The sequence below is a fragment of the Balaenoptera borealis genome (assembly GCF_965194805.1).
Source record: "Balaenoptera borealis genome assembly, chromosome: 7".
Classification (NCBI taxonomy): Eukaryota; Metazoa; Chordata; class Mammalia; order Artiodactyla; family Balaenopteridae; genus Balaenoptera; species Balaenoptera borealis.
Window position 1 is genome coordinate 53,852,889 of NC_138864.1, and position 24,907 is coordinate 53,877,795.

The 24,907-nt window shown below is 37.2% G+C and overlaps 1 protein-coding gene across 3 annotated transcripts; it reads left to right on the plus strand.

Moving 5' to 3' along the window:
* TRA2A (transformer 2 alpha homolog) lies at nt 1-23,374 on the plus strand. 3 transcript variants are annotated; one of them, XM_082398564.1, is made up of 8 exons: nt 1-225; nt 11,013-11,146; nt 14,900-15,065; nt 16,528-16,716; nt 18,865-18,980; nt 20,051-20,197; nt 20,662-20,729; nt 20,898-23,374. In XM_082398564.1, the coding sequence occupies exons 1-8, from the start codon at nt 190-192 to the stop codon at nt 20,906-20,908; spliced, it is 867 nt and encodes a 288-aa protein (XP_082254690.1). In that variant the 5' UTR covers nt 1-189; the 3' UTR covers nt 20,909-23,374. The 3 variants fall into 3 exon arrangements, with proteins under 3 accessions (XP_082254690.1, XP_082254691.1, XP_082254692.1); XM_082398565.1 differs by having other exon boundaries at nt 2-225; nt 20,072-20,197; XM_082398566.1 differs by having other exon boundaries at nt 2-225; nt 20,075-20,197.
* Nucleotides 23,375-24,907: the final 1,533 nt, after the last annotated feature.

Sequence of the window (24,907 nt, forward strand, 5' to 3'; positions counted from 1 at the left end):
GAGGCCAGAAGGTTTCTGGCGGCACCGGCGCCATTTTGCCGGAGCCTGCGACCGAGTGGGAGTGGAGTGGAGCGGCTGTTGTTGCCGACTCTTTCCTCCTCCCCACGGTCCAGTCAGCTGGTTGATTAGGCCATCGGCCCTCAAGCCGAGACCTGTCTCTTATTTAGTTCTGGGGAGTGCCTGGCCGACATGAGTGATGTAGAGGAGAACAACTTCGAGGGCAGAGTGAGTACAAAGCCGCGGGAGCCGTCTTCGGCGGCGGCCCGATGCTCGGGGTTTCTCTGGGACGAGCGCGGTCGGGCGGGGTTGCGGGGAGTTCTGCGGGGGCCCGCGGGGAGCAGCCTGTGGAGCCATCGAGGTCGCTTCTTCACATCCCAAGATGGCTTCTGGGTTACACTCTTGCCCCAAACACCACGGATAACCTCCCCTTCCCCCTTTCTTTGGAGACTGATAGCTGGACCCCTGGGTCCGATTTCCCCCAGCGGTGCGCCCTGCCTTCTCCCCACCCCGAGGCTTCCTTATCTCTGTTCCGAGGTGTGGGTCCCGGTGGGGCGGGAGGAGACGGCAGGGAGTTCCCCCCGGCTGGATAGTGGTAGGTGCTTCCTGCGGTGGCGTTTCTGGCGACCCCGAGCATCGTAGAGGGTCTCGGGGTCGAAAGTGCGCGGGGCTGCTGTCCGGGCGGGGAGAAGCTGGCGTGGGACTAGCTGGGGCCTGTGTCTCCTTGGCTCTCTATTGCAGTGAGCGGCCGCGTCTCTGTTGGAACCGGCGGCGTTGCGTCTATAAAGGCGAAAGCCTTGAGGTTGAAGGTGGGACGAGCCTAATGAAGTGGTTAGTCAACGACCGCACCGACCCTTAAGCGTTCTTAAGACGAGAGCTGTGAGGGGAAAACTACGCGAGGAGCCCTTTTCCTTTAATGTCCCTTCTGCTTTCCTTTCACTTCAAAATGAATGTGGAAATGCTGTAACGGCTTATTTTTCTAATTCCTTGATGTTGGGCTTTTTTTTTTCTTTCTCTTCTTTATATCTCACCTTCTAATGCTTTTCTTCCTATGATCTTTCACCTCAACACTGACCACTCCTTTACAGGTTTTTACGGTAAAAAAAACAAAAAAACAAAAAAGGGAATCTTCTGTCTTAATCTTACATAACTGAACAAATTTCATGGCTCAGTATTTTTACAGTAGTTAATGCTATTTTCTTAACTCAAAACGTTACCTGAAAATTACAGGCCTTCTGTCTTCCATTTCTCTTCTCAACCCATCCTCCAGCAAAGAGGGCTCGAAGTTTTTCATTATTTTGGATGTGATGAATATAAACATCACAAAGATACGTTATCCTCAGCTTAAAGATACTAGAACGTTTAGCAGTGATTGGGTTATATTTCCGAAGTTACCCTCGTAGTGAAAATTGATGTGAGCTAGTGTAGAACCCTGAAAAGAAAACAGTCCCCAGGCAGCATTTTCCGGCTCTTGTGTTGGCATTCTGGTCACTAGGGGAGACTCATAAAAAACACTTTAGGTGTATGCTGGATGGAATGAGTTTTTTCTTTTTTTTAGAAGTTCATAAGATAAGCATCTGGAACCAGACAGTTAAATCAGAAGGTCAATTTAGGCTTTTCTTTTTGAGGTTACAGACAAAGCTATCTTTAATGCCTTTAAGATTGGATTTCTCTAATAAAATCTGGAGCGTAGATATTAATGAATAGTTGAACCTGCTCATTTTTTAGGATGGAGTATTGATTGTCCCAACAAAAGTTTTTAAAATCATGTAATGTTATTTAGGTGGTAGTTAGTCATAAGCTGCTTCTTGTTTTGAAAATGTTAGGTAGTTATGGGAAGAAATTTTGCTGTCAATCTTCAGTTACCGTCAGTACAATTTTGGTCAGTTAATGTTTATTTTGGTTTGTGGTGAAGTGAAGAGGACTACTGTTTTGGACCTTGTTTTCCTTTAGGTTCTTATTTTTTATGTAGTCATCAGGTTGAATTTGTCTAGTTCTAGATAATTGTTACCTTACCCATCTGAGAAAGAAAGAAATGTAAGATTCCCACCCAGTTTTAAGCTAAACTGCATGTAGGCATTAACAATTTATTTTAGTAGAAAAAGGTTTTTACCTTTTCCTCTTCTTTTAGAGTGTTTGTGGTCATAGAAAATATTTTTTCACATGTGATACCCAGATGTGTTTTAGTATTAATGAACTCCGATTGTGTAATAAATACATTCACCTGTTACTTTTTTTTTTTTTTTTTGGTAGGTTGAGGTATTTGTTTTTATTCATAATTGGGTGAAGAATTAAAATGCCAGAGACTTCTGAGGGTGCATGTTTTGTTGTTGTTGTTGTTCTCTTAAAGCAGTTTCATATTCACCAGTGCTTTTGGTTTTTAAACTATAGTGATATTTTATCAGCTAACCACAAACCAATTTAAAAAGGTTTTATAGAATACAGTTGTTGTGTTATCTTTTTTTTTTTTTTAATTTATTTATTTTTGGCTGCGTTGCGTCTTTGTTGCTGTGCGTGGGCTTTCTCTAGTTGCTGCGAGCGGGGGCTACTCTTCCTTGCGGTGCGCGGGCTTCTCATTGCGGTGGCTTCTCTTGTTGCGGAGCACGGGCTCTAGGCACGTGGGCTTCAGTAGTTGTGGCACGTGGGCTCAGTAGTTGTGGCTCAGGGGCTCTAGAGCGCAGGCTCAGTAGTTGTGGCGCACGGGCTTAGTTGCTTCGCGGCATGTGGGATCTTCCCGGACCAGCGCTTGAACCCGTGTACCCTGCATTGGCAGGCAGATTCTTAACCACTGTGCCACCAGGGAAGCCCTGTGTTATCTTTGTATCTAAATGTAGTAACCTTTTAGAGAGCCTCAGAAAAAGGATTTTCAAATGATGTTTCTGAGGTGTTTTAAGTAGTTATTATACTTCAAACTTTTTGACAAAAACAAAGTAGAGAAAACATTGATAGGTCAGTATTCAGATTTCATTTGCTTTATGTACAGAATAAACAACACATTTTAACCCCATCTTATTGAAAAGATATTTAAAATTAGAGGGTAAGTTCCTAGAGACTGCGGAACATATTAAAGAAACAGGACTCGTACTAATAGTTCCTACTTCTATAGCATTTTAGGATCTCCTCCCCTCCCCGCCATCTTTGACATATTTTCTCATATACTGCTCATAATCTTGCAAGGGCTGGAGAACTCTTAGCATTTTAAGAAATTAAAAACTGAGGCCCAGAAGACCATGCAGCCAGAAATCTGTACAAGTCCCAGTCCATTGCTCCTTGTGTACTTAAACTATGCGGTGTATATTTTGATTACTTTTTTTAAAGGAGTACAGTGCACTTCAGTGTCTCCGAGCCATTAATGGAGTTTGCTAAAAACAATGACAGGAGCTTAATTTTCCATTATATATTAATATTTCTTGCATTTTCAAAGGACTGGAGTAAGAGAGCTTTAGGAAAGAAAATGTAATTGGCTGAATTTTGTTATAAGTAACCCTAACAGTTAAGCAACCAATTTCCCTTCTGCCTGGGGTGAAACTGTTGAGCATCCGCTACCTTTTTAGTAAAGGCCAGATGTTCTTGAGGGAAAGAGAGCTTGGAGTCTGATTTGAGATGACTGACAGCTCAAATCTGGGTAAAAGTAAGTATATAATCAAGTGCTGTGTGATAGAATTAATAAGGAATTCAGAAAATAAAGCTGAGCAGTTTCGTGAGCTTAGAGGAAAGGGAAAGCTTTATCTAGTATGTAAAACTTATGCTGGACATTATGATAAGGGAAATAACGAATATTGATTATAAGGATGAGACAAGGAAGAGGTTGCTGGACTAATGAGACGTGATAGATTTGACTGTGTAGTAAGATAATGGAGGATTTTGAATTTTAGATTTAGGAATTTGGACTTAATCCAATATGCAGTAAGGAGCCATCTATGGATTTTTAATTCTGGGAGTGGCGAAATGAAAGGAATTTTAGCAAAGAACAGAGACTAATATAGGAAGAGCAGCAGGGCACACTTGAAATATTTAAGGAAGGAGCTTATGAAAAATCTGATCTAAACTGGACAGCAGTGAGATGTAAAGAATGAGGGAGACATTTTTAAGGGATTCAGGAGAATAGTGGTTTCATTAAAATAGCAATAAGTAGGTCCATTAAAGCAGTTTGCTTGGGACATGTATATCAAGTTAACAGAAGTTTAAGCGGAAATGTCTTTTGGAGCTGAGAGTGAGGTTGGCACTTGATCTATGACTTCGAATGTCATCTTCAGAAAAAGAATACAACTTCAACTAAAATTCAATCTCAAAAAATTTTAGTGTCCTTGATAGAAATTAAGGGGAATGGAAATTAAGACTTTCTTGTTATTTTACTTATTCCCCTTTACCCCTAATTTTTTTTTTTTGAACGAAACTTAGAAAAACGTTAAGTCCAATTTTTTTCTTTGACAGTGACCCAGTGCTCTTAATAGAGGTTAAGGATTCGCTATCTTATAATTCCACAATTGTCTATGCTTTGTAAAATAGTTCAGAATAGTTGAAGAGGAAGGATAGTACTTATTCTGGCGTCCTTTTTTCAGAGCTTATTCTGGCTTCTTGAGTAGCTGGAATATTTTAAAGAGACTCCTTAGTGTTCCCCTTCTTAATATATGAGATGATTACCTGGATGATAAAAGTGAAGAGCAAAACATAAATTCATCTGTATCAGTTTGGAATTTAAATTTGTGTGTGTTAAGATATTTTGTTGAAGAATAGCAGAAATGGGGGAAGTTTTGTTTTTTGGGGTTTTTTTGCTTCTTTGAACCCTGGTTTGTAATAATAATGAGGGTGATGGCTATGCCATTAAAAACCCAGCTTGGTGACTGGCTCCTTTTTAAAAAAAAAAACAAAACAACCCTGTCTTTTCTTTTTTTTTTTTAGAATACAGTTAAGATTGAATCCCTGTTACAGATTAAGAATGTTAGCACTTTAGCTTAAAAAAAAAAAACTTAGTTCAGCTTCTTCAGCAATTTAATTTTATATATCTCATCAATCTGTTGCAAAAGGGTATGGCTTCCTTTTAGTAGGAGTGGTATTAAACTTGGGGGATAGTCTTATGTGTCTTGGGTTTAATTTTTTTCCCTAAAGTACTATGGTTTATCCAGTTTTAATGCTTTTTTATTCCCCCATCCATTTAAGCAGAGAATTTGTAAAACTTGAGACATTTTAACACTCAAGTTTTTGTATTTGAGATTCACTGAAGGGTGCTAATTTGCTCAATATAAGCAGAAGTTGGGATTTTTTAAAAAGAGCAGTGCAACTAATCATACCCATGGTGCCTAACTAATTTTACAGATTTGTCGTAGATACTTATTATGATTTGTACCATTCCTAAAACGAGTATAAAGAGTCTTGGGATCTGAAAGAATATCAAGAGATTTAAATATTTAAGAATGAGAGTCGTTAAAAAAAATACAGATAAACTTTGTTTATGGACTTAATTTTGTAAATGAACTGGGGTTACTTACACATGGTATAGTGTGTAATATAACAGGTGTGAAATAGCCGTGAGTAATCAGCATAATAGTTTTTTAGAACTTGTGAACAGTACGAAAACCTCTTTGATAGCATCAGTGGATGCTCAGGCATCAAGTAACTAACCCTGGGACCTTTATAAAAGGTATATATCCACAAGCTGAGTGAATTAATACTGATTATTTGTTCACACGTCATAATCAATTTAGTAGGACTGAAGTGGAGCTGAGAAAATGGTAGCGATCAGATGGGGGAAAGAATCAGTAAACACTAAAAAAAGAAAAGTTGAGAAGGGAATAACTGAAGGAAGTGTGGTTTCCCCTCCCTCCTTTAAGTTACTGCTGTATGTAGTTCTGTATAATCCTTATTGTCTCATGATTTTCACCAAAGTGTGAGTGACTAGGCCTGACCAATCTGAGGTAGAAGAAAAGTTATGATTTTTTTCCTTGAAACTAGAGCCTGTAGTCTTACTTATTCGATTTGTTAAATACTCCATGACATTAGAAGATGAGAACATAAGTAGGGAATTCTGTAACAGGTTCTTAGTAGTTTGTTTTAGTATAGTTAAACCACTTTAGTCTTCTTACACTTGTTTCTGTACCTTTGAAGTTGCCACTTATACACTAGCTTTTTGGACATTACAGTTGATCATGGCATTATAAGCCGGCCGGTTTATGAACCACATTTAAAATTTGTACAGAAGGGAATTCTCTGACAGTCCAGTGGTTAGGACTCCGAGCTTTTACTGCTGAGGGCAAGGGTTTGATCCCTGGTCAGGAAATTAAGATCCCGCAAAGCCCTGTGGCACAGCCAAACTAAATAAATAAATAAATAAAATTTGTATAGAAGATTTGTAGATTTTACAGGTAATTTCACAGTGTGACATGAGTTTAAATTTGATTAACTGCCAATTCCTTAATAATTTGTCTAACACATTGCCAAAATTATTCCAAACTTTAGAGAATATAAAGACATACAAGTTGGAATGTGTGAGCCTTTGTAGATACAAAGACCACTTTAATCTTACTTAGAATGCAGCATACTGGTATGACTTTAAAAAAGGGGAAATTAGCATTTAAAAATAGCTAATGTTATGAGCAATCAGTATTTTCTTTTTAAGAAATTGCTCTAATACCAGTTATGGATTAAAAAGAGAGTGGAAGTATTTCTTTTACAAGCCTAAGGATGAATCTGTAAAGGAAGCAGTCTATCATACTCGAAAGGAAGGAGGCAGAACTGCTATTTCTGTAGACTGAAATGAAAGAATTGAGTAAACACAGAAGGTTTCCCTCAAATCCTAAAGAATGAAGTTCTTAGTACAATAAATATAAGTTATTTGGGTAATTTAAAATCCTCCCCACTCCCACATACAGTTTACCTAAATGCACTAGTATGTTTCTGTGGAAATCTCCAATTTTACAAAGTAGTAGAGAAATATAATTTTGAGAATTTGTTTTAAAAGCTTATACTATATTCATATAGACTTGAATTTCTGTAAACTTGGCACTGTTACTTGGCATTTGCCTTGCCCCAATATTAGAATGGGTTACAGCATAGCATTTATATTGGTGTATTTTAATGGGCTTTAAGTATTGAGCATACATATGGTCAGAATTTTTTTCCAATCTATAATATACTAGCTGTATTACAAGACCCTGCAGTTATTTTTTGCTGTAGGAATCGTTCATGTTTGACAACATGAACATATTTAAAACCTTTCTCCTGGTTTAAAAAATAGTACATGGTTATACTATTTTTATACATAGAAAGATAGTTCTTTGCTTGTTTTGGATACACTATAGTACTTTCTTAGGAATTGTAGTTAGCGCCTTCTTTTTATTTTTGGCTGTGTCCTTCAGCTACCACCAGAGGAATCTTGTTGATAAAAAATAGTTCAAAAAAACAAACGGACACTATTTAAGCAGGTAGTACTGTGAGAACTTTCTGCCTAGCTCCTGGTTTATAGTAGGTAAGGTAGACTGGAAGCCTCCTTAAGATATATTTCTGTTAAAATTCGTGATATGATTTGGTTGAGTCATTAATTTGCCCATTTCAAGTAGGCACTATATATTTTTTTTTAATAAATTTATTTATTTATTTACTTTTGGCTGCGTTGGGTATTCGTTGCTGCGCGCAGGCCCTCTCCAGCTGCAGCGAGCAGGGGCCACTCTTCATTGCAGTGAGCGGACCTATTGCGGTGGCTTCTCCCAGTGCAGAGCACGGGCTCAGTAGTTGTGGCTCGCAGGCTCCAGAGCGCAGGCTCAGTAGTTGTGGAGCACGGGCCTAGATGCTCCGCGGCATGTGGGATCTTCCCGGACCAGGGCACGAACCCGTGTCCCCTGCATTGGCAGGTGGATTCCCAACCACTGCGCCACCAGGGAAGTCCCGACACTATATTTTTAATGATTGGTGGGTCTAGATGCAGGTTACTGAAGAATTTGCAGAACTTTTTGACTGGACAGCTTTAAGAGCAGGTTAAGTAGTCTCTAGTGAAACAGGACAGATAACACCCCTTCTCAATATTTATTTTTCTCTTCGCAATTTCAATTCTGTTTACAAATTCTGAATAGTTGTATGAATTTCTTTGGAAAAAGTTGAAATTACCATTTCATAATGAAGACAAGTCAAAGGTAGAAAAGGATAATCTAGCATTTGTCCATAAAGGGCTTATGGTTGCCTGATTTCCAACGCACAGTTTGGTGAAAGTGGCATTTATTTGGTTATCAGCCTTTGAGGAATGTTATTTTAAAACGGTGAATATGACTATGTGTGTTTGAAGACTAAACTACCAGTTCTTTACAATGACAGGCCTTTTGTTTGGTATTATAGTAAAAATAATTATGAAGATTAAAAGTTTTTTATACTTTGCAGTTTATTCTTTAAGTTTACTGACAGTTACTGATTTACTTTTTAGATAGATAAGTCACTAAATTGCTTTTGAAAGTTAAAATTATTGACATCTTTATAAGTTAAAGGGAAGTTACTCTTTCTTAATCTTGAGTGATTCCAGGAAAAAAAAAATATGTAGTTTGAGGTTTCCCTGATATAAAAATTGAAGAGTAGGCAACAAAAGAGGTTAGGTATTTGTGACACCTTGGATAATAAAAAGCAAGCCTTCTTTTAAATTTACTGGTGTCTTTTGAAAAGATATTCTGTCATATCTTAATGCTTTTGTTAACAAACTAAAAGGAAAATCCCATATTTTCCAGTGGGTTGCTACACCAGAAATGGGATTTAAAATTTAAATTTTAAGTTGTTACGGAGTTACCTTGTTAACATTAATACCTAAAAAGTGGTTATTTTCAGCACTACTGAATAATTTTCAACTATTGTTTTTATGATGGAAGGCTTAAACCTAATATATAAAATTTTGATTTCTATCCTAAAAATTAAAGGTTTTAGAGTGTCACAGAACACACAGCTTTCTATATATATAACAAAGGCTGTGATGATGTTTGTAGATTTATACCAGGGGATCTGTTTTATATGAGGGAAAGCCAAAAGGGAGAGGGGAATATATTTTTACCTAATGAATTATAGGTAATGAACTGGCCTGTGAGACTTCAATTACAAGTGAATTAGCCATACTTTTGTTTTGTTTTTGTTTTTAGTCCTGAATATGCTGCTCTTACAGTTTCAGTGAATGAAAAAGCCTCAGTTGCTGTGCCTGCTCCAGGCATCTGTCCAGAAATTTAGAAAGTATCTGAGATGTGGTGAAAGACTTATTGTAGGTAAATAGATGGGAAAAGCTGATGTTGAACAGAAAGGTAGCTATATATTTTGATTTTGTTTTCATCTGAAAAACATAAATAGGCAACATTAATACTGTCCTTGATGAATAAGTCTTTTGACATTAAACCTGAAGGAAAACTTTAAGGAAGTTGCATGATAGTCTTAATAGCCTAAATGATAATTGGTGCTAATAATCAACGCTTAAGTGGACAGAGAAACCAAACTGTCCATCCTACTTCGGTCATAAGTGCTTCATATGTCTATCAAATTTTTAAAAAAACAAGCTTTTAATCAGTTTTTTTATATCCAACTTTTTCAGAAGCCAGTCAATTTTCTGATAAAGGATATAGTTACTGAAGGGAGTATAAGTATGCATAGCTGCATAAAATATACAAAAACTATGAACAAAAGAGGTAGGATAAACAATAAAGACCATGATACTAATTTTATTATGTACTTCATTGGATAAAATACAATTTTTTAAATGGCTCAGTTGCAAAAATACATCTACTACTAGGAATTTACAAGCCAAAGGGGAAATTTTTTAAATTTCATGCTTTCTTTTCCCCTTGGTTTTTTCAGTATGCTTGTTTTATTTCAGATTGTATCTTTCTGGTTAAGTCAGAGGGAGCAAAGATAGTGGTCAAACAGAATCAGGAGACGGTAGTGATTTTACTAATTTTTTTTACTTCTTTGAACCTCAACATGTGTCCTATAATGTGTGAGTTTAGATAGGTGTGTACAAATATTTCAGCCTATGATGCTTTGCTTTAACTATATCTTGATATCTTAGCATGGCTTAGTGAAAGCTTATTTTAAGATCACTGGGAATCTTCAGGTTATAAATTAGTGAAAACTTAAGACATAGGTGGGGGGGTTACAGTTTGTTAGAGTTATGCTTGAATTAAGTATTTATATTAAAATTGTTCACGTTTTAGGAGCTAGGATGAAACATGAAAGGGGAGGAGGGTGAAGAGTATGGTAAAAACATTTAGAGAAATTCAGTAAATTCTCTTTAATTGTTAGAAACTAGACTTTTGAACAACTTTAAAGATTATAAAATTGTTTTTTTAATAAACTAGTTATTTGCACTTTACCTGCTGGCTTTTCCATTTGGTAGATAACATTCTGAACTCCAGCAGAGTTTTATAATCCCCACGTGCTTAAATATACTAAATGTTCTTTTTCCATTAAGGTTAATGTTCGTGAAGAAATTGAAGAGTTTTTTCCAAGAATGTGGAAGATAAATCAAGATAAAAGAAGGCTAATGAAAAGTATTAAAGATCAGAAAATTAAAATTGAATGGGGGAAAAAATTGAACAGAAGATTGGTCAGATAGAAGCACTTGAATATTTTTTTTTAAGGCTATTTTGAATTGTTTGAATTGGGGAAGAATACACGAAGTATGAAAAATGAAAAACTCAATGAAGAATGAAGAGAAGTAGAAAGCAAGAGTGAAGTAGAATTAAAAGAATCTGGAAGAATGAATGGGTCCTAGGTTAAGTAAATGTATGGTTTATGTTCCAGTGTCTGTATGATCAAGTTGTAGATGAATTTGCATGATTACTTAGTTAATAGAGAATTGGTGATCTGGTTCAAGTAGGGAATTATTGAGGACAGTTAGCAGTATTAACAATGGGTTATTAATGAGCTGAAATTTTCTGGAGGGTGTTGCCTAACCATTTGTTTTTCAGGAGCAATCAATATAAATAATTACGGTACTTTAAATGTTAGGTGTTAGGCATCTACGTGACCAGTGCCATTTGTAATACTGTCTTCTTTGTTAGGAGTCTCGCTCTCAGTCAAAATCTCCAACGGGAACTCCTGCTCGTGTAAAATCGGAGAGCAGGTCAGGATCTCGTACTCCATCAAGAGTTTCCAAACACTCTGAATCCCATTCTCGATCAAGATCAAAATCCAGGTAAGTGTGTTTAAAATAATATGTAAGTATGTTTAAAATGCTTTTCTTGGATTTTTCAGGGCAAAGTGGTTTTTACCAAATCCCTCATATTTGTTGCATTTTTTGTGGAAATTTCACTGAAGACTCAAAATCATGAAGTTGTCTTTTTTTTTAAGCTATGGTTTAGAAATGAATGATACGTAATAGATACAAAGACTTAGATAAGGTAGAATCTTCCTTTAGTCCATTAATCTATCTGATGCTAGCTTTTAATACAAATTAAATATGTGTTGTTTGATTTAAATGTGCTTGGCATTTGAAGGTTAATGTTTGATTTTATTTTAATAATATTTGCACAACAAAAAGGTAATTTTCTCCATTGGAGACTTGGCATGCAGTTTAGTGCAGAGGTGGTTGGTGTATGTATGTTGTACTGGTTATCAAAATGATTTGAGAAGATTTTTCAAGTTTTACCTTCCAGCTACATCCTTTACCTGAAGATTCTAACTAATTAGGTCCAGCGTGGAACTCTGGTCAGATACAATTGGCAGGAAGTGGTCCTGGAGTGATTCAGAGCCCCAGCCACTACCACTTACACTGATTAAAACAAAAAGTCTAGTGAGCCACTGCAGGGCTCACTGTATCAGATGTCCCAGGTGTACTGGTGTGCGGAAAAAACAGTGAAAAACAACCTGGGACTTCCCTGGTGGCGCAGTAGTTAAAAATCTGCCTGCCAATGCAGGGGACACGGGTTCGAGCCCTGGTCCGGGAATATCCCACATGCTGCGGAGCAGCTAAGCCCGTGCGCCACAACTACTGAGCCTGCACTCTAGAGCTCACGAGCCACAACTACTGAAGCCCGTGCCCCTAGAGCCTGTGCTCTGCAACAAGAGAAGCTACTGCAATGAGAAGCCCGCACACTGCAACGAAGAGTAGCCCCCACTCGCCACAACTAGAGAAAGCCCACGTACAGCAATGAAGACCCAACACAGCCAAATAAATAAACAGACAAATAAATAAAATTTAAAGTAAATAAATAAAAACAACCTGGACAGTTGGTTTGATAAGTCATTGTAATTTCTTCATTAAAGAGGTAATTTATGTCTTTGAATAGAGTGTGATTGCAAGGGGGCATGAGACAGAAGAATCAATTAAAAGGCTGTACTTTTCGTGCGATCCACAGCTATGTCTTTTTCTCTGTTGGATCCAGGATCCAGCCTAGTGCTTGATTTGCTAACCACTCTACATATTTAATTGAATCCACATGTGCAGAATAGTGCTCGATAGAATTCAGGTGTAGAAACAGAAGTGAGCACGTTTTCATTTTAGTACTTTTTGCACTTGCTGCCCTTAGCCTAGAATTCTCTTCCATCAAGATATTCTCATATCACTTGATGCAGTTCTTTGCTCTTGTATCAATAGAGAACATTAAATACCATGCACACTCTTTATTCCCTTATTCCTAATTTTTTTCGTAATATTTATCACTATCTGACTTAGAGAAAAGGTAAGCAGTCCTGAAAGCTTTTAAATTAACGTCACTTTTTGTTACTATAGTCCTGCCTCAGTATCTGTTGGGGGAGGATTGGTTCTCCTGCTGATAACCAAATCCTTAGATGGTCGAGTCCCTTATATAAAATGGCATGGTACAGTCAGCCCTCCACACGAAGGACCAACTGCATTTAAATGTAACTATTGGGCTTCCCTGGTGGCGCAGTGGTTGAGAATCTGCCTGCCAACGCAGGGTACACGGGTTCGAGCCCTGGTCTGGGAGGATCCCACATGCCGCGGAGCAACTAGGCCCATGAGCCACAACTACTGAGCCTGCGCGTCTGGAGCCTGTGCTCCGCAACGAGAGATGGCGATAGTGAGAGGCCCACGCACCGCGATGAAGAGTGGCCCCCGCTCGCCGCAACTAGAGAAAGCCCTCGCACAGAAACAAAGACCCAACACTGCAATAAATAAATAAATAAATGTAACTATTGATATTTTATGTGACAACTTGTCTTATTAATGTTTTTTATTTTTTAATTTGAAGCTATAAATTGGTGCTAAGGAAAATAGGAAATATCCTGTTTGGTATTTGTATAAAACACAGGTTTTTTTCTTGTTTCTCCCCCACCCCGGCCAGTGATTAATTTCTTGTAGATAGTAGGCCGTTCGTATTATTTTCATTCCCACTCAAGATTGTTTGCCTCCTTTCAATAAAGCTGTACTCTAAGCTTCATACACAAGATTTGTCCCAGTCCTTTCATCATCTTCATTTTCATTCCTTCCTTTATAAGTATCCTAATTCCTAGCAGATTATACTCTTTTGCAATTCTCTAATCTCATTTCCATGTCTTCTTGCCAAGGAACCTTTGTTCTTGGTATTCCTAGAACACTTTTCCCCTGTCTGCCTAGTAAAATCTTATTAAGTCTCCTAGCTTTATTGTTTAAACTTTCTGGCCCTTAGCATTTATATCATTTATTGAATGCCTCATAGAAGTTTTTTTGTATGACTGTCATGACTACTGGTCTGGGTGTTTGAGGATAGATCATATGAATAGTAATAAGAAATGGCATTTTCTTTGCAATAATAGGCAGAGAAAAAGGATAGTGAGCAATTGGAAATAATCAGATAGGAGAGGAACTAGGGAATCAGCAGTAGAGAGATTGGTGAGATGCTGTAGAAAGCTTGAAGAATTGAAGACCATTAGACATGAAGACTATTAGTTTAGTGGGGACTTAGGTTGTGATGGGTTAATTTAGCAGATGCTAGATTGCAGCAGGCTAAGGAAAGACTGGAAAGGAAATGATACTTAACAGTGGAGGGAATATAGGACTATTTTGAAAATGTGATAATAATCAAGCGATTTTATTGTGATGGTAATGGTAGTTGGTGGTTTGTTTTGTCTTTTGTGTGTGGTGAAATACACAAAATTTATAATCTTAACCATTTTTACGTGTATGGTTCACTGGTATTAAATGCATTCATATTGTTGTGCAACCATCACAACCATCCATCTCCATAATTCTTTTTGTCTTGTAAAACTGAAACTCTACCCATTAAATAATGACTCTCATTCTCCTCCCAGCCGCTGACAACCACCATCTTACTTTCTGTCTCTATGATTTTGACTACTCTTAAGTACCTCATCTAAGTGGAATCACACAGTATTTGTCTTCTTATAACTGGCTTATTTCACTTCGCATAATGTCCTCAAGGTTTATCCATGTTGTAGAATATTAAAGAATTTTCTTGCTAGTGCTAGTTGATTTTTTTCTTTCTAAAGAAGGTGGAGCCTTAACATGTTTGTAAGGTAAGGTGGGAAGAGTGAATTTAGAAGGGATAGACTGGGAACAAGGAGGAGATGTAGTGATTAAGAGTACAAGAGGAAGAATACTTTTTCCTCTGAAAGGGAAAACGAGCTGAGAATAAGCAGGGATGTATATACGTATAGGTCCTTGGCATTGTCAAAAGTTCAGAAAGCGAAAGTAAAACCAATGAATCATGAACATAATTAGTAAAAATTTACCGTACACATACCAAAAAGACACTTTGCAAACTGGGAGCACTCTAGCCAAACATGGAATGAGGCTGAGTGGTATGTTGTTACAAAGCAGCTTATATGGTGAGCAGGCAGTGTCTTCACAGTATTTGGTGATTAAGCTAAATTAATGACCTGGTTTTGTCTGCTCAGGGAACCTTCATTTGGTGTCCATTTGCTTTTGATTTTAACAGCGTTAGCCATTTTGTTCCAGTATTTTTACCTAAATTTATTTCTCTCAAAGGTCGAGGTCAAGGAGGCATTCTCATAGACGTTACACTCGATCCAGATCCCATTCTCACTCTCATAGGAGACGATCTCGAAGTAGGTCCTATACACCAGAATACCGGCGTCGAAGGAGCCGAAGTCATTCTCCAATGTCTAACCGGAGAAGACATACAGGCAGCAGGGTATGTGTTTTTTAAAAGTTAATGAGGGACTTCCCTGGTGGTCCAGTGGTTAAGAATCCACCTTCCAACGCAGGGGATGCAGGTTCGATCCCTGGTCGGGGAACTAAGATCCCACATACCGCAGAGCAACTAAGCCTGTGCTCTGGAGCCTGCACTCCACAACAAAGATTCCGAGTGCTGCAACTAAGACCTGACCCAGCCAAATAAATAAATTTAAAAAAAAGAAAGTTAATGAAAGCTTATTTTGTATTTCCTGTGTATTTAGTCATAGTATAACATCTTTTATGGTACTCCAGAAACATCCTTGGCTATATGAATATTGTTTATATGCATTCAAGTGTGTTTTCTTTTTTTGACTTTTGAGTTGTTAAATGAAATTTGGGGGCTTCCCTGGTGGCGCAGTGGTTAAGAATCTGCCTGCCAATGCAGGGGACATGGGTTCGAGCCCTGGTCCAGGAAGATCCCACGTGCCGCAGAGCAGCTAAGCCCTTGTGCCACAGCTACTGAAGCCCGCGCGCCTAGAGCCCATGTGCTTAGAGCCCGTGCTCCACAACAGGAGAAGCCACCTTAGTGAGAAGCCTGTGCACCGCAATGAAGAGCAGCCCCCGCTCACTGCAACTAGAGAAAGCCCATGCGCAGCAACGAAGACCCAACACAGCCAAAAATAAATTAATAAAATAAATAAATTTATTTTTAAAAAAGAAAGAAATGTGGGAAGAAGCAATATGTTCCAAGAATTGAAATGAAAAGCTGAGTTGAAAATACTGAGATTAAAAGTTTTACCATGAGAAGGGGGTAGCAAGGAAATAGCAAAAGCTCTGTAGTAATAGTAATAGCTAACACTTATATTGAGCAATGTGCAAAGTTCCTCAATGAAGTAATACTTTTAATCTCTTTTTGAGTCAAGTTACCTTATTATTGATAAGGAAATTGAGTCTTGGATATGTGACACTGAGGTTTGTTTGTATTTAACCGTGGTGGAGTCTGCTATTATTTAATGGTGTTTTGAAATCTGCACGTTAATTTTTCAAATCTGGATTGTGGGAACCTTGAAAGATCATCCTTGCTAAAGAATGAAAATTGAGGAGAATCTAATCAGCAATTGCAGATGAAGTCAACATTGAGTACAAATCTATAAGGGATATAAAACATTTGAATAAACTAAAAATATGGCATTAAACTAAGGATGAATTCTTAGGATACGTTCTGAAAATTGCTGGGCTAGAAAGTTAGGGACATTTTTATTCAGGATGCAACCTGAAGTATATTCTAAAGAAGGCTTGAGTGTGCCATGAACTGTAAAATATAGCTCACCTGTTTTTTTTTCTTTTAAATTCTTGTTTCCAAGTGACTTGAAACAATATAGTCTTTGTGTATTGGGTGAAGTGTTCTAAGCAAAGTATTTCTGTGTGTTTTTATTTTAATTTGGAGCTTAAAGTTAAATAACATCTTTATTCAACAGGCAAATCCAGATCCCAACACTTGTCTAGGAGTGTTTGGCCTCAGTTTGTACACAACAGAGAGAGATCTTCGCGAAGTATTTTCTCGATATGGACCATTGAGTGGTGTCAATGTGGTTTATGACCAGCGAACTGGACGATCACGAGGATTTGCTTTTGTTTATTTCGAGAGAATAGATGACTCAAAGGAGGTAATTTTGTTTTTGTAATTATTTGTCATTTTGAAAATTTTCTGATGTGCATTATTTAGTATTGAGTTACTGTTAAAAGCTGATTGATAAACTCCCAGTTCCATAAACATTATGTCCTCTTTCATTGTCTGACATGATTTAAACTCCACCTCTCAGTATTAGAATTGGAATGGCCAGTTTCACTTTCCAGCTAATACTCTCTGGTATAGGCACATCTTTATTGAAATCTGGCTTTGTAAAGTGTGGTTATGTGTTTGAGTTAATGGAAAAGGTGAAGTACATATAAGTGTTCTCTTTTGAAACCCTTATTCATGCTCCAAGCAAATGATTACATTGACCTTTTAAAAGAATTGTGTTTAGGGCTTCCCTGGTTGCGCAGTGGTTAAGAATCCACCTGCCAATGCAGGGGACACGGGTTCGAGCCCTGGTCTGGGAAGATCCCACATGCCGTGGAGCAACTAAGCCCATGTGCCACAACTACTGAGCCTGCATTCTAGAGCCCGTGAACCACAACTGCTGAGCCCGCATGTGACAACTACTGAAGCCCGTGTGCCTACAGCTCGTGGTCCGCAGCAAGAGAAGCCATCTCAGTGAGAAGCTCGCACACTGCAACAAAGACCCAATGCAACCAAAAAAAGAAAAAGAAAAAAAAAAAAAGAATTGTATTTAGGTTTAATCTGTTTAATTTTTGTAAGTGTCTAATTAGCTCCCTGTCTATACAGAGCTTTGTTTATTCTCTTAAAATTCATGTACCATTCTGTTCTATAAATGAAAAATAATACATGGAAAGAATTGGTACTTTTTCATTTTTGTTTAGTGCCATTCTTAATTTGCCTAACAGAATGATCCTAATCAATGTCAGGGATTTGAAATAGTGCTATTCTAATGTACTAGATAATGGATTATAGAGGAAGCAGTAGGCTTGCCTTCTCTATATTAAAAGTTCATGGTGACTGAATTAGAAAATTCCATTTTAAGGAATTTTTGAAGGTTATTTGTTAAAGAAATAGAAGGTACTGGCATTTCTTTTTTGTACCATTTTACACGTGACAGTAATTGGCTATAGGTCATTATTGCTCTTTGCATCAACAATGTTTGATTGTGGTATAAGCAGTCGTAATAAAAGAGTATCTTTCAAAAATAATAGATGCTATTGATACTTGGTGGTAGAGGCCAGGGATGATACTAAACATCCTACAGTGCACAGGATAGCCACCCGCAACACGGAATTAGCAGGCCTCAAATGTATCAATAGTGGTGTGGCTGAAAAACCCTGGATAATTCTAACAAAATAATGCTCTGAGTTGAAGGCATTTATGTTATAGACATTCTGATAGACACAGTAATGGTTTTTTTACTGTTACATGTTTGTGATTGGTTTATTCCTGTTCTCAATTAAGGGATAAAGGTGTAAATTTAGAAATACCAGGATATCTGACCTGAAGTGAAAGTTTGCAAAGTGCAAACAATATCATAATTAAACATTTTTTTAATATGAAACTTGTTTGTCTTTTCACACACCTCCTCCTCTTAGGTTTATTTCTGGATAAGATAAAATGAAAATGGCAACTTTACTTAGTTTCTGAGAATGTCTTAAAATGTGTTAAAGTGGTTAGATTCATTTTTGCATTTATTGGTATTAGTACCAAAGGGCAAAGTGTTGTGGAATGTGAGCACAGACATAAAGACAGCACTTGCTGGCAGATTAAGAAGTTCCTTTATATTTGGAGTTCACTAGGTGGCAGTGTGTTACTTAAGGAATGGCTCGACAAGTTTTTAAGGAATGACTTGTCCACTGAGTTGCAGTTTCTGCTTTGAGTTGCTCAGACTGAAGCTAGTTACTGAAGCCTCAGAATTCTGCAGGCTTCCCTGGGTTGTGTGGTTCCTTCTTTATGGCTGTAGCTGCCCCTAGTCTTTCAGGAGAGGCCTGCTTAAGTGTCCATGTGTACGTTGAAAACTCAGTACTATCGACATGCGTATAGCAGGGATTAATACATCAAATCCTAGCCCTTCTTACTTGAGAAAGAAGTGTTTAGAGAATTTTAATTTTTGAAATTTCAAATGAAAAATGTGTTAAATTTTTTGCAGTTTTGATAGTTTCTCCTTGGTGAATTATGCATGACTTCCTGTGTCTGTTCTCCTTTATAGGCTATGGAAAGGGCAAATGGAATGGAGCTGGATGGTAGAAGAATTCGTGTAGATTATTCTATCACCAAGAGAGCGCACACACCTACACCAGGCATATACATGGGCAGACCAACTCAGTAAGATTTCAAGTTTCCTAAGCTGAATTTTAGGAGCCAGAAATCCACCAGAAATGTGTGCAAAATTTTGATTAATCAAAAGATAAACTTCTTTTCTCTGTAATTTGAATTGAAAGTTATTTAATATGACTATATGTATTCTTTGAATCGTTTCATTTCTTTAATTTTTTATATGTATATTTGAGCAGGGGGAGAAATTAAAACTATTGAAGTGCATTCCTGGCTATTTTCTTGTACTACAGAAATAGAAAAATATTAAATACTAGGAAATTGTTGTATGCTTTTAAATATTGTTTTAACGTTTGTGTGACCTTGGAAGCCTCTGTGTATATGGAATGATTTTACTGATATTAATGTTTGTTTTTTAAAAAGCCAGTTTTGCATTGTGTACAACATAAATAGGGAATTTTATAAAAGTTTTTTAATATAACCAAAGGCAGTATTTCTTAAGAGTGAAAGAAGAAATATAGGCTTTCATTTAATGTGAAGCCTCTTGAGAAAATATAGGATGTGACAAGGAGAGCCTACTGAAAATAGTAGTAACAGTGAAAATAATGTCCCTATGATCAGGAGTTGGGAAAACAGCAGGAAAAAGAGGGCTTAGAATTTAAATTCACTGCCAGAGGTTTGAACACGAGACCTTGAAATTTTTTTAGCGCAGGACCTCAGTTCTCTTTGGTGTTCAGGGTTGGTTACTTTTAAATTCTTGATATTTATTAACTGCTTTTGAACTAGTCATAGGACATACATCTTAGCATTTTGGTACTTTTTCACCTTATGGAAAAAAGCACGATGCTTTTTTCACCTTATGGAAAAGGTCTTGCTGATTTGGATAGTGCATTAATAGAAGAGCATTTTATAGTTTGGAGAGTTTCATGAAATTATTCCGGGTTATTTATGTTATAAATATGAAGCAAAAGTAGAATACCATGGGAGTCAGCAAAGAGACGTGGAAGTAATTGGCATGAAAGGGTTATGTCTTCTCTCTCGTCTCTCTCCCTTCTTCCATTTTATTTAAGCATCCATTTATATTAAATGATGATAGAAGGTAATCATTCACATTGATGTAGAATTTTCACATTTTTCTGTAGTAGTGGTGGTGGAGGCGGTGGAGGAGGTGGTGGAGGTGGAGGAGGTGGCAGACGTCGAGATTCTTACTATGATAGAGGATATGATCGTGGGTACGACAGATATGAAGACTATGATTACCGGTACAGGTAATGTTTTAACTTATGATTTCTGTTCTAAGTTAGATGATAGTAGTAGTGTTTGGCACTTTTAATTTATGTTTAATGTGTATTAATAAAAATATTTAAAATATGGGGCTTCCCTGGCAGTCCAGAGGTTTTGGCTCCACGCTTTCAGCACAGGGGACACAGGTTTGATCCCTGGTCAGGGAACTAAGATAAGATCCCACATGCTGCACAGCGTGGCCAAAAAAAAAAATTAAATAGATTTTATGTGATGCTTTCTTGAAAGTAGGAAATATGATTTTTCTCAAGACCAAGAAAAGAGGTTAATTATCTGTATTGGCCAATACTGTTCTAGTATTGTTGGCACATGGAAAACTTAATAACTTTCATCTTAGGTCCATTATTATTTTGAATGATGGAATTTTTGGTTTGATCTGCCTCGGTGTAGTGATTATGTAATATGCTAAATAATCTTTTATTTCCTACAGAAGAAGATCGCCTTCTCCTTACTATAGTCGATACAGATCACGATCAAGATCTCGTTCCTACAGCCCAAGTACGTACACTTTTGCTTTTGTTGCATTAAGAACCTCATTTCTAATTAATGGTTTATTTTAGAAAATTAAGGTATATAGTGACTGTTAATAGTTGGGAAAATATTAGGCAAGTCAAACTATAATTCTCATTTGACTAAAAAAAATTTTTTTTTTTTACTCTTTTCCAGGACGCTATTGATAAACAGAGTGGTTGCAGTTGAGGACATCTTTTTCTCTCTTTTTTTTCCCTTTCTCTTTTTTTGTTTAATTCTGGATTTCCCCAAGCTTCTAATCCTTCCTACTCCTTAAAAAGAGCCCTTAAAAACATCTTTGGTTTATTTAGCATCTACACTTTGTCGATTGTATTGTTGTTTTCACCCCTTTTATTATATTCTTAAAGATGTAATTGTTGTCATTTTGAGTAGTTAAACATCTTGAGTTAAAAAGGAACCCCCAGTGTTATGCTTTTGTAAATGGTTTTTTGTTTGTTTTTTGCTTTTACAGAAAATTAACTCCTGCCTAATTGAATGAGGAAAGAAATGATCTTTTTAAAGCTTCTTTTGTGTTAGATATTGTATTAGACATGGTATTAGAGAGCTGCATTTACTACAAACTCCTTTTCTAACTTTCTTTTGGGGAAGTTAGTAACATAAAGTAGTTCAGTCATGTCAGGTTTGTCTGGGATGGCATGGAGCAGTCAAATAATTGAGTGTAGAAAGTTTGAAGCTATAGAAGAAAACACTTGGTCATTTCTTTTGAAGAACGGAATTTTTGAACCCTAAAAATTGTCGTTTTTTAGAGGTGAAAAGCTTGTGGACTCCTACAAAACATGTTGTATTTAAAATACATTTGTTAAAACTTAAAAACGTAAAGTTTGATTTTTGTGTTGAAATTAATCAGTGAAGGACAAGCCTTATTATTTATTATTTAGAGCAGTTGTATGCTTTGCTGTTAGAAATTTTGGTATTGGGGAAATGGTTTAAGTAAGCTGTTGTATAGAGTCCTTAGAAATAGTGAGGGGAAGGGTAGTGTCCTTTCAAATAAAAGTTAATTTCTTCGAAAATGGGACTGTCTCTTTATTGTGGTACAATGGGAAAATATAACTGGATTAATTTGGATTTCCTTTTTCCTAACATTTTTGCTTACACCTGAATGTATAATCTGTGTCTCTTTTTCAGTCTTGCAAAACCGTTTTCTTTCCTCCCTTTTTTGGTCATCAACTTGGAAATATTGAGAGTGTTCTGAATCAAACAATATGCTGAAGGAAAGATAAATAATATGGTTCATTTCTTCAAGAAGCCCACATTCTAATAGGAAGCACACTTAAATGACTGTAATGTAATGAAAGGGGAGGCTGTTAGGCTGAAGAGGTGGATGATTTTTCAGGTGACCTTTATAAAAAGGTATAGGAGCATGAGCCTCCTTTGTTTTCTCCCTCAAAGCAGTGAGAATAAAATTAGATAATTATGATCTATATAATAGATCAGTGGGATCTATGGAACTGAAGTACCTCAGACGCCTTTATTAAAAAGCTAACTCTTCAAAATGTGTTTAAAATTTTTTTTGCCAGTAAGGGCTATCCAGAGAATGAAGCCGTCTCTTGTTGCTCCCTAGAGGGTTTTTGTTCTTAAAACCAGGTTATTTAAAGACGAAATCATTGCCCTAAAGAGAACATTAATTTGTTGACCGCAGGAGTACTTTAAAGATTTAAGCTGTATATCATCAACAAAAGTAAAAACGTTGGCTACAATGTGGAGGAGAATTAATAGCCATATAAAGAGATAGTGAACATAATTGAAAACAATATGTAGGGAATTCCCTGGCAGTCCAGTGGTTAGGACTCCGCACTTTGAATGCCGAGGGCGCGGTTTCGATCCTTGGTCAGGAAACTAAGATTCCACAAGCCCTGCGGCACAGCCAAAAATTTAAAAAAAAAACATAAAATGTATTACACATAAATGTGTTACATATGTATTACTGGAGAGAAAGCAGGGAAGGAGAAAAGGGGAGTAAGGGGGATAGAAGTTTTAAATAGGCCAGTCTTTGAAGGCTTCCCTAAGAAGGTGGAATTTCAGTAAAATTTTAAGGTGAGGAGGGAGGGAGCCTTGTAGATATGTGGGGGAAGAATATATTAGGTATAGGGTACAGCATGCGTAATGCCCTTAAGGCAGTTACATACCTGGAAGTGTTGGAGGAGAAGAAAAGAGGTCAGAGAGGACAAAGATAACCAAGGGCTCGGCACTGCTGGGAAGAATGGGTTCACCTATAGTATTAAAGTAAAAATCCAAGACAATTTTTTCTTTTCTTTTTGTATTGAAGTATAGTTGATTTACAATATCGTCTTAAGTTTCAGGTGTATAGCACAGTGACTGTTTTATATATATGTGTGTGTGTGTGTAAAACATATATATATATTCTTTTTCAGATTCTTTTCACTTACAGGTTATTGCAAAATAGTGAGTATAGTTCCCTGTGCTATACAGGTTATCTATTTTATATATAGTAGTGTGTATATGTTCACCCCAACCTGCTAATTTATCCCTCCCCCCACCGCCCTTTCCCCTTTGGCAACCATAAGTTTGTTTTCGGTCTGTGAGTCTCTGTTTTGTAAATAAGTTCATTTGTATCATTTTTTTAGATTCCACATATGAGTGATATTATATGATACTTGTCTTTCTTTGATTTCGTATGGTAATCTCTAGGTCCATCCATGTCGCTGTAAATGGCATTTCATTCTTTTTTATGGCTGAGTAATATTCCATTGTGTGTGTGTGTGTGTGTGTGTGTGTGTGTATATATATATACACACACACACCACATCTTTATCCATTCATCTGTCGATGGACATTTAGGTTGTTTCCATGTCTTGGCTATTGTAAATAGTGCTGCAATGAACTTTGGGGTGCATGTATCTTTTTGAATTATGGTTTTCTCTGGATATATGCCCAGGAGTAGTATTGCAGGATCATATATGGTAGCTTTATATTTAGTTTTTTAACGAACTGTTCGTCATAGTGGCTGTACCAGTTTACATTCCTACCAACAGTGTAGGAGAGTTCCTACAGTATTTTTTTTTTAATTTTGGCTGCATTGGGTCTTCATTACTGCATGCAAGCTTTCTCTAGTTGCAGGACATGGGGGCTACTCTTTTTTTTTTTTAACATCTTTATTGGAGTATAATTGCTTTACAATGGTGTGTTTCTGCTTTATAACAAAGTGAATCAGCTATACATATACTCTTCGTTGTGGTGCACGGGCTTCTCATTGCGGTGGCTTCTCGTTGCGGGGCACGGGCTCTAGGGGCACGGGATTCAGTAGTTGTGGCTCGTGAGCTCTAGAGCGCAGGCTCAGTAGTTGTGGCGCACAGGCTTAGTTGCTCCATGGCATGTGGGATCTTCCCAGATCAGGGATTGAACCTGTATCTCCTGCATTGGCAGGTGGATTCTTAACCACTGCACCACGAGGGAAGTCCCCTACAGTATTAAAGTAAAAATCTACAATAGTGTTTTTAACTCACTGAAAGGTAGAAATAACTTTGGGTAGTGGTGGTGGTAGTGGTGGTTGTTTTGTTGTAACTCCTTACAACAGTGGTTCCTGCTTAATCTTACTTGGGTCATGGAGCCGTTAAAGATCTGAAAAAATGGAGGCTTACCTGGTGGTGCAGTGGTTAAGACTCCGCACTCCCAATGCGGAGGCCCGGGTTCAATCCCTGGTCTGTGAACTAGATCCCACATGTGTGCCACAACTAAAAAGTTTGCGTGCCACAACTAAGGAGCCCACATGCAACAACTAAGACCTGACGCAACTAAATAACTAACTAAATAAATAAATACTAAGAAAAACAAGAGGCAGGCATGTTCCTGACTCTTTAAAAAAAAAAAAAAATCTGAAACATACTTGCCAACTGTCTTCCTAGGTAAAGTGCACATATAAAACAATATAAGTTCACAGACATTGTGCATACATCTCTTTTAAGGTAAAAACACGTAACATACAGACATCACCCATGGATTCAAGAAGAATAATTGTCTTTCCTCGGCTGCTTTTGTTTAGGATATTACTGCTTAGAACATTTGAATTTAATAGCACCTTGAGAACTATGAAGCACACATGTATATTGCTTCATTATGGCAGTTAAGAGACTGTTATTTATAATGTAAGATGAAGGTTTATTTGTTCTAAATAGGTCTACCCCAAT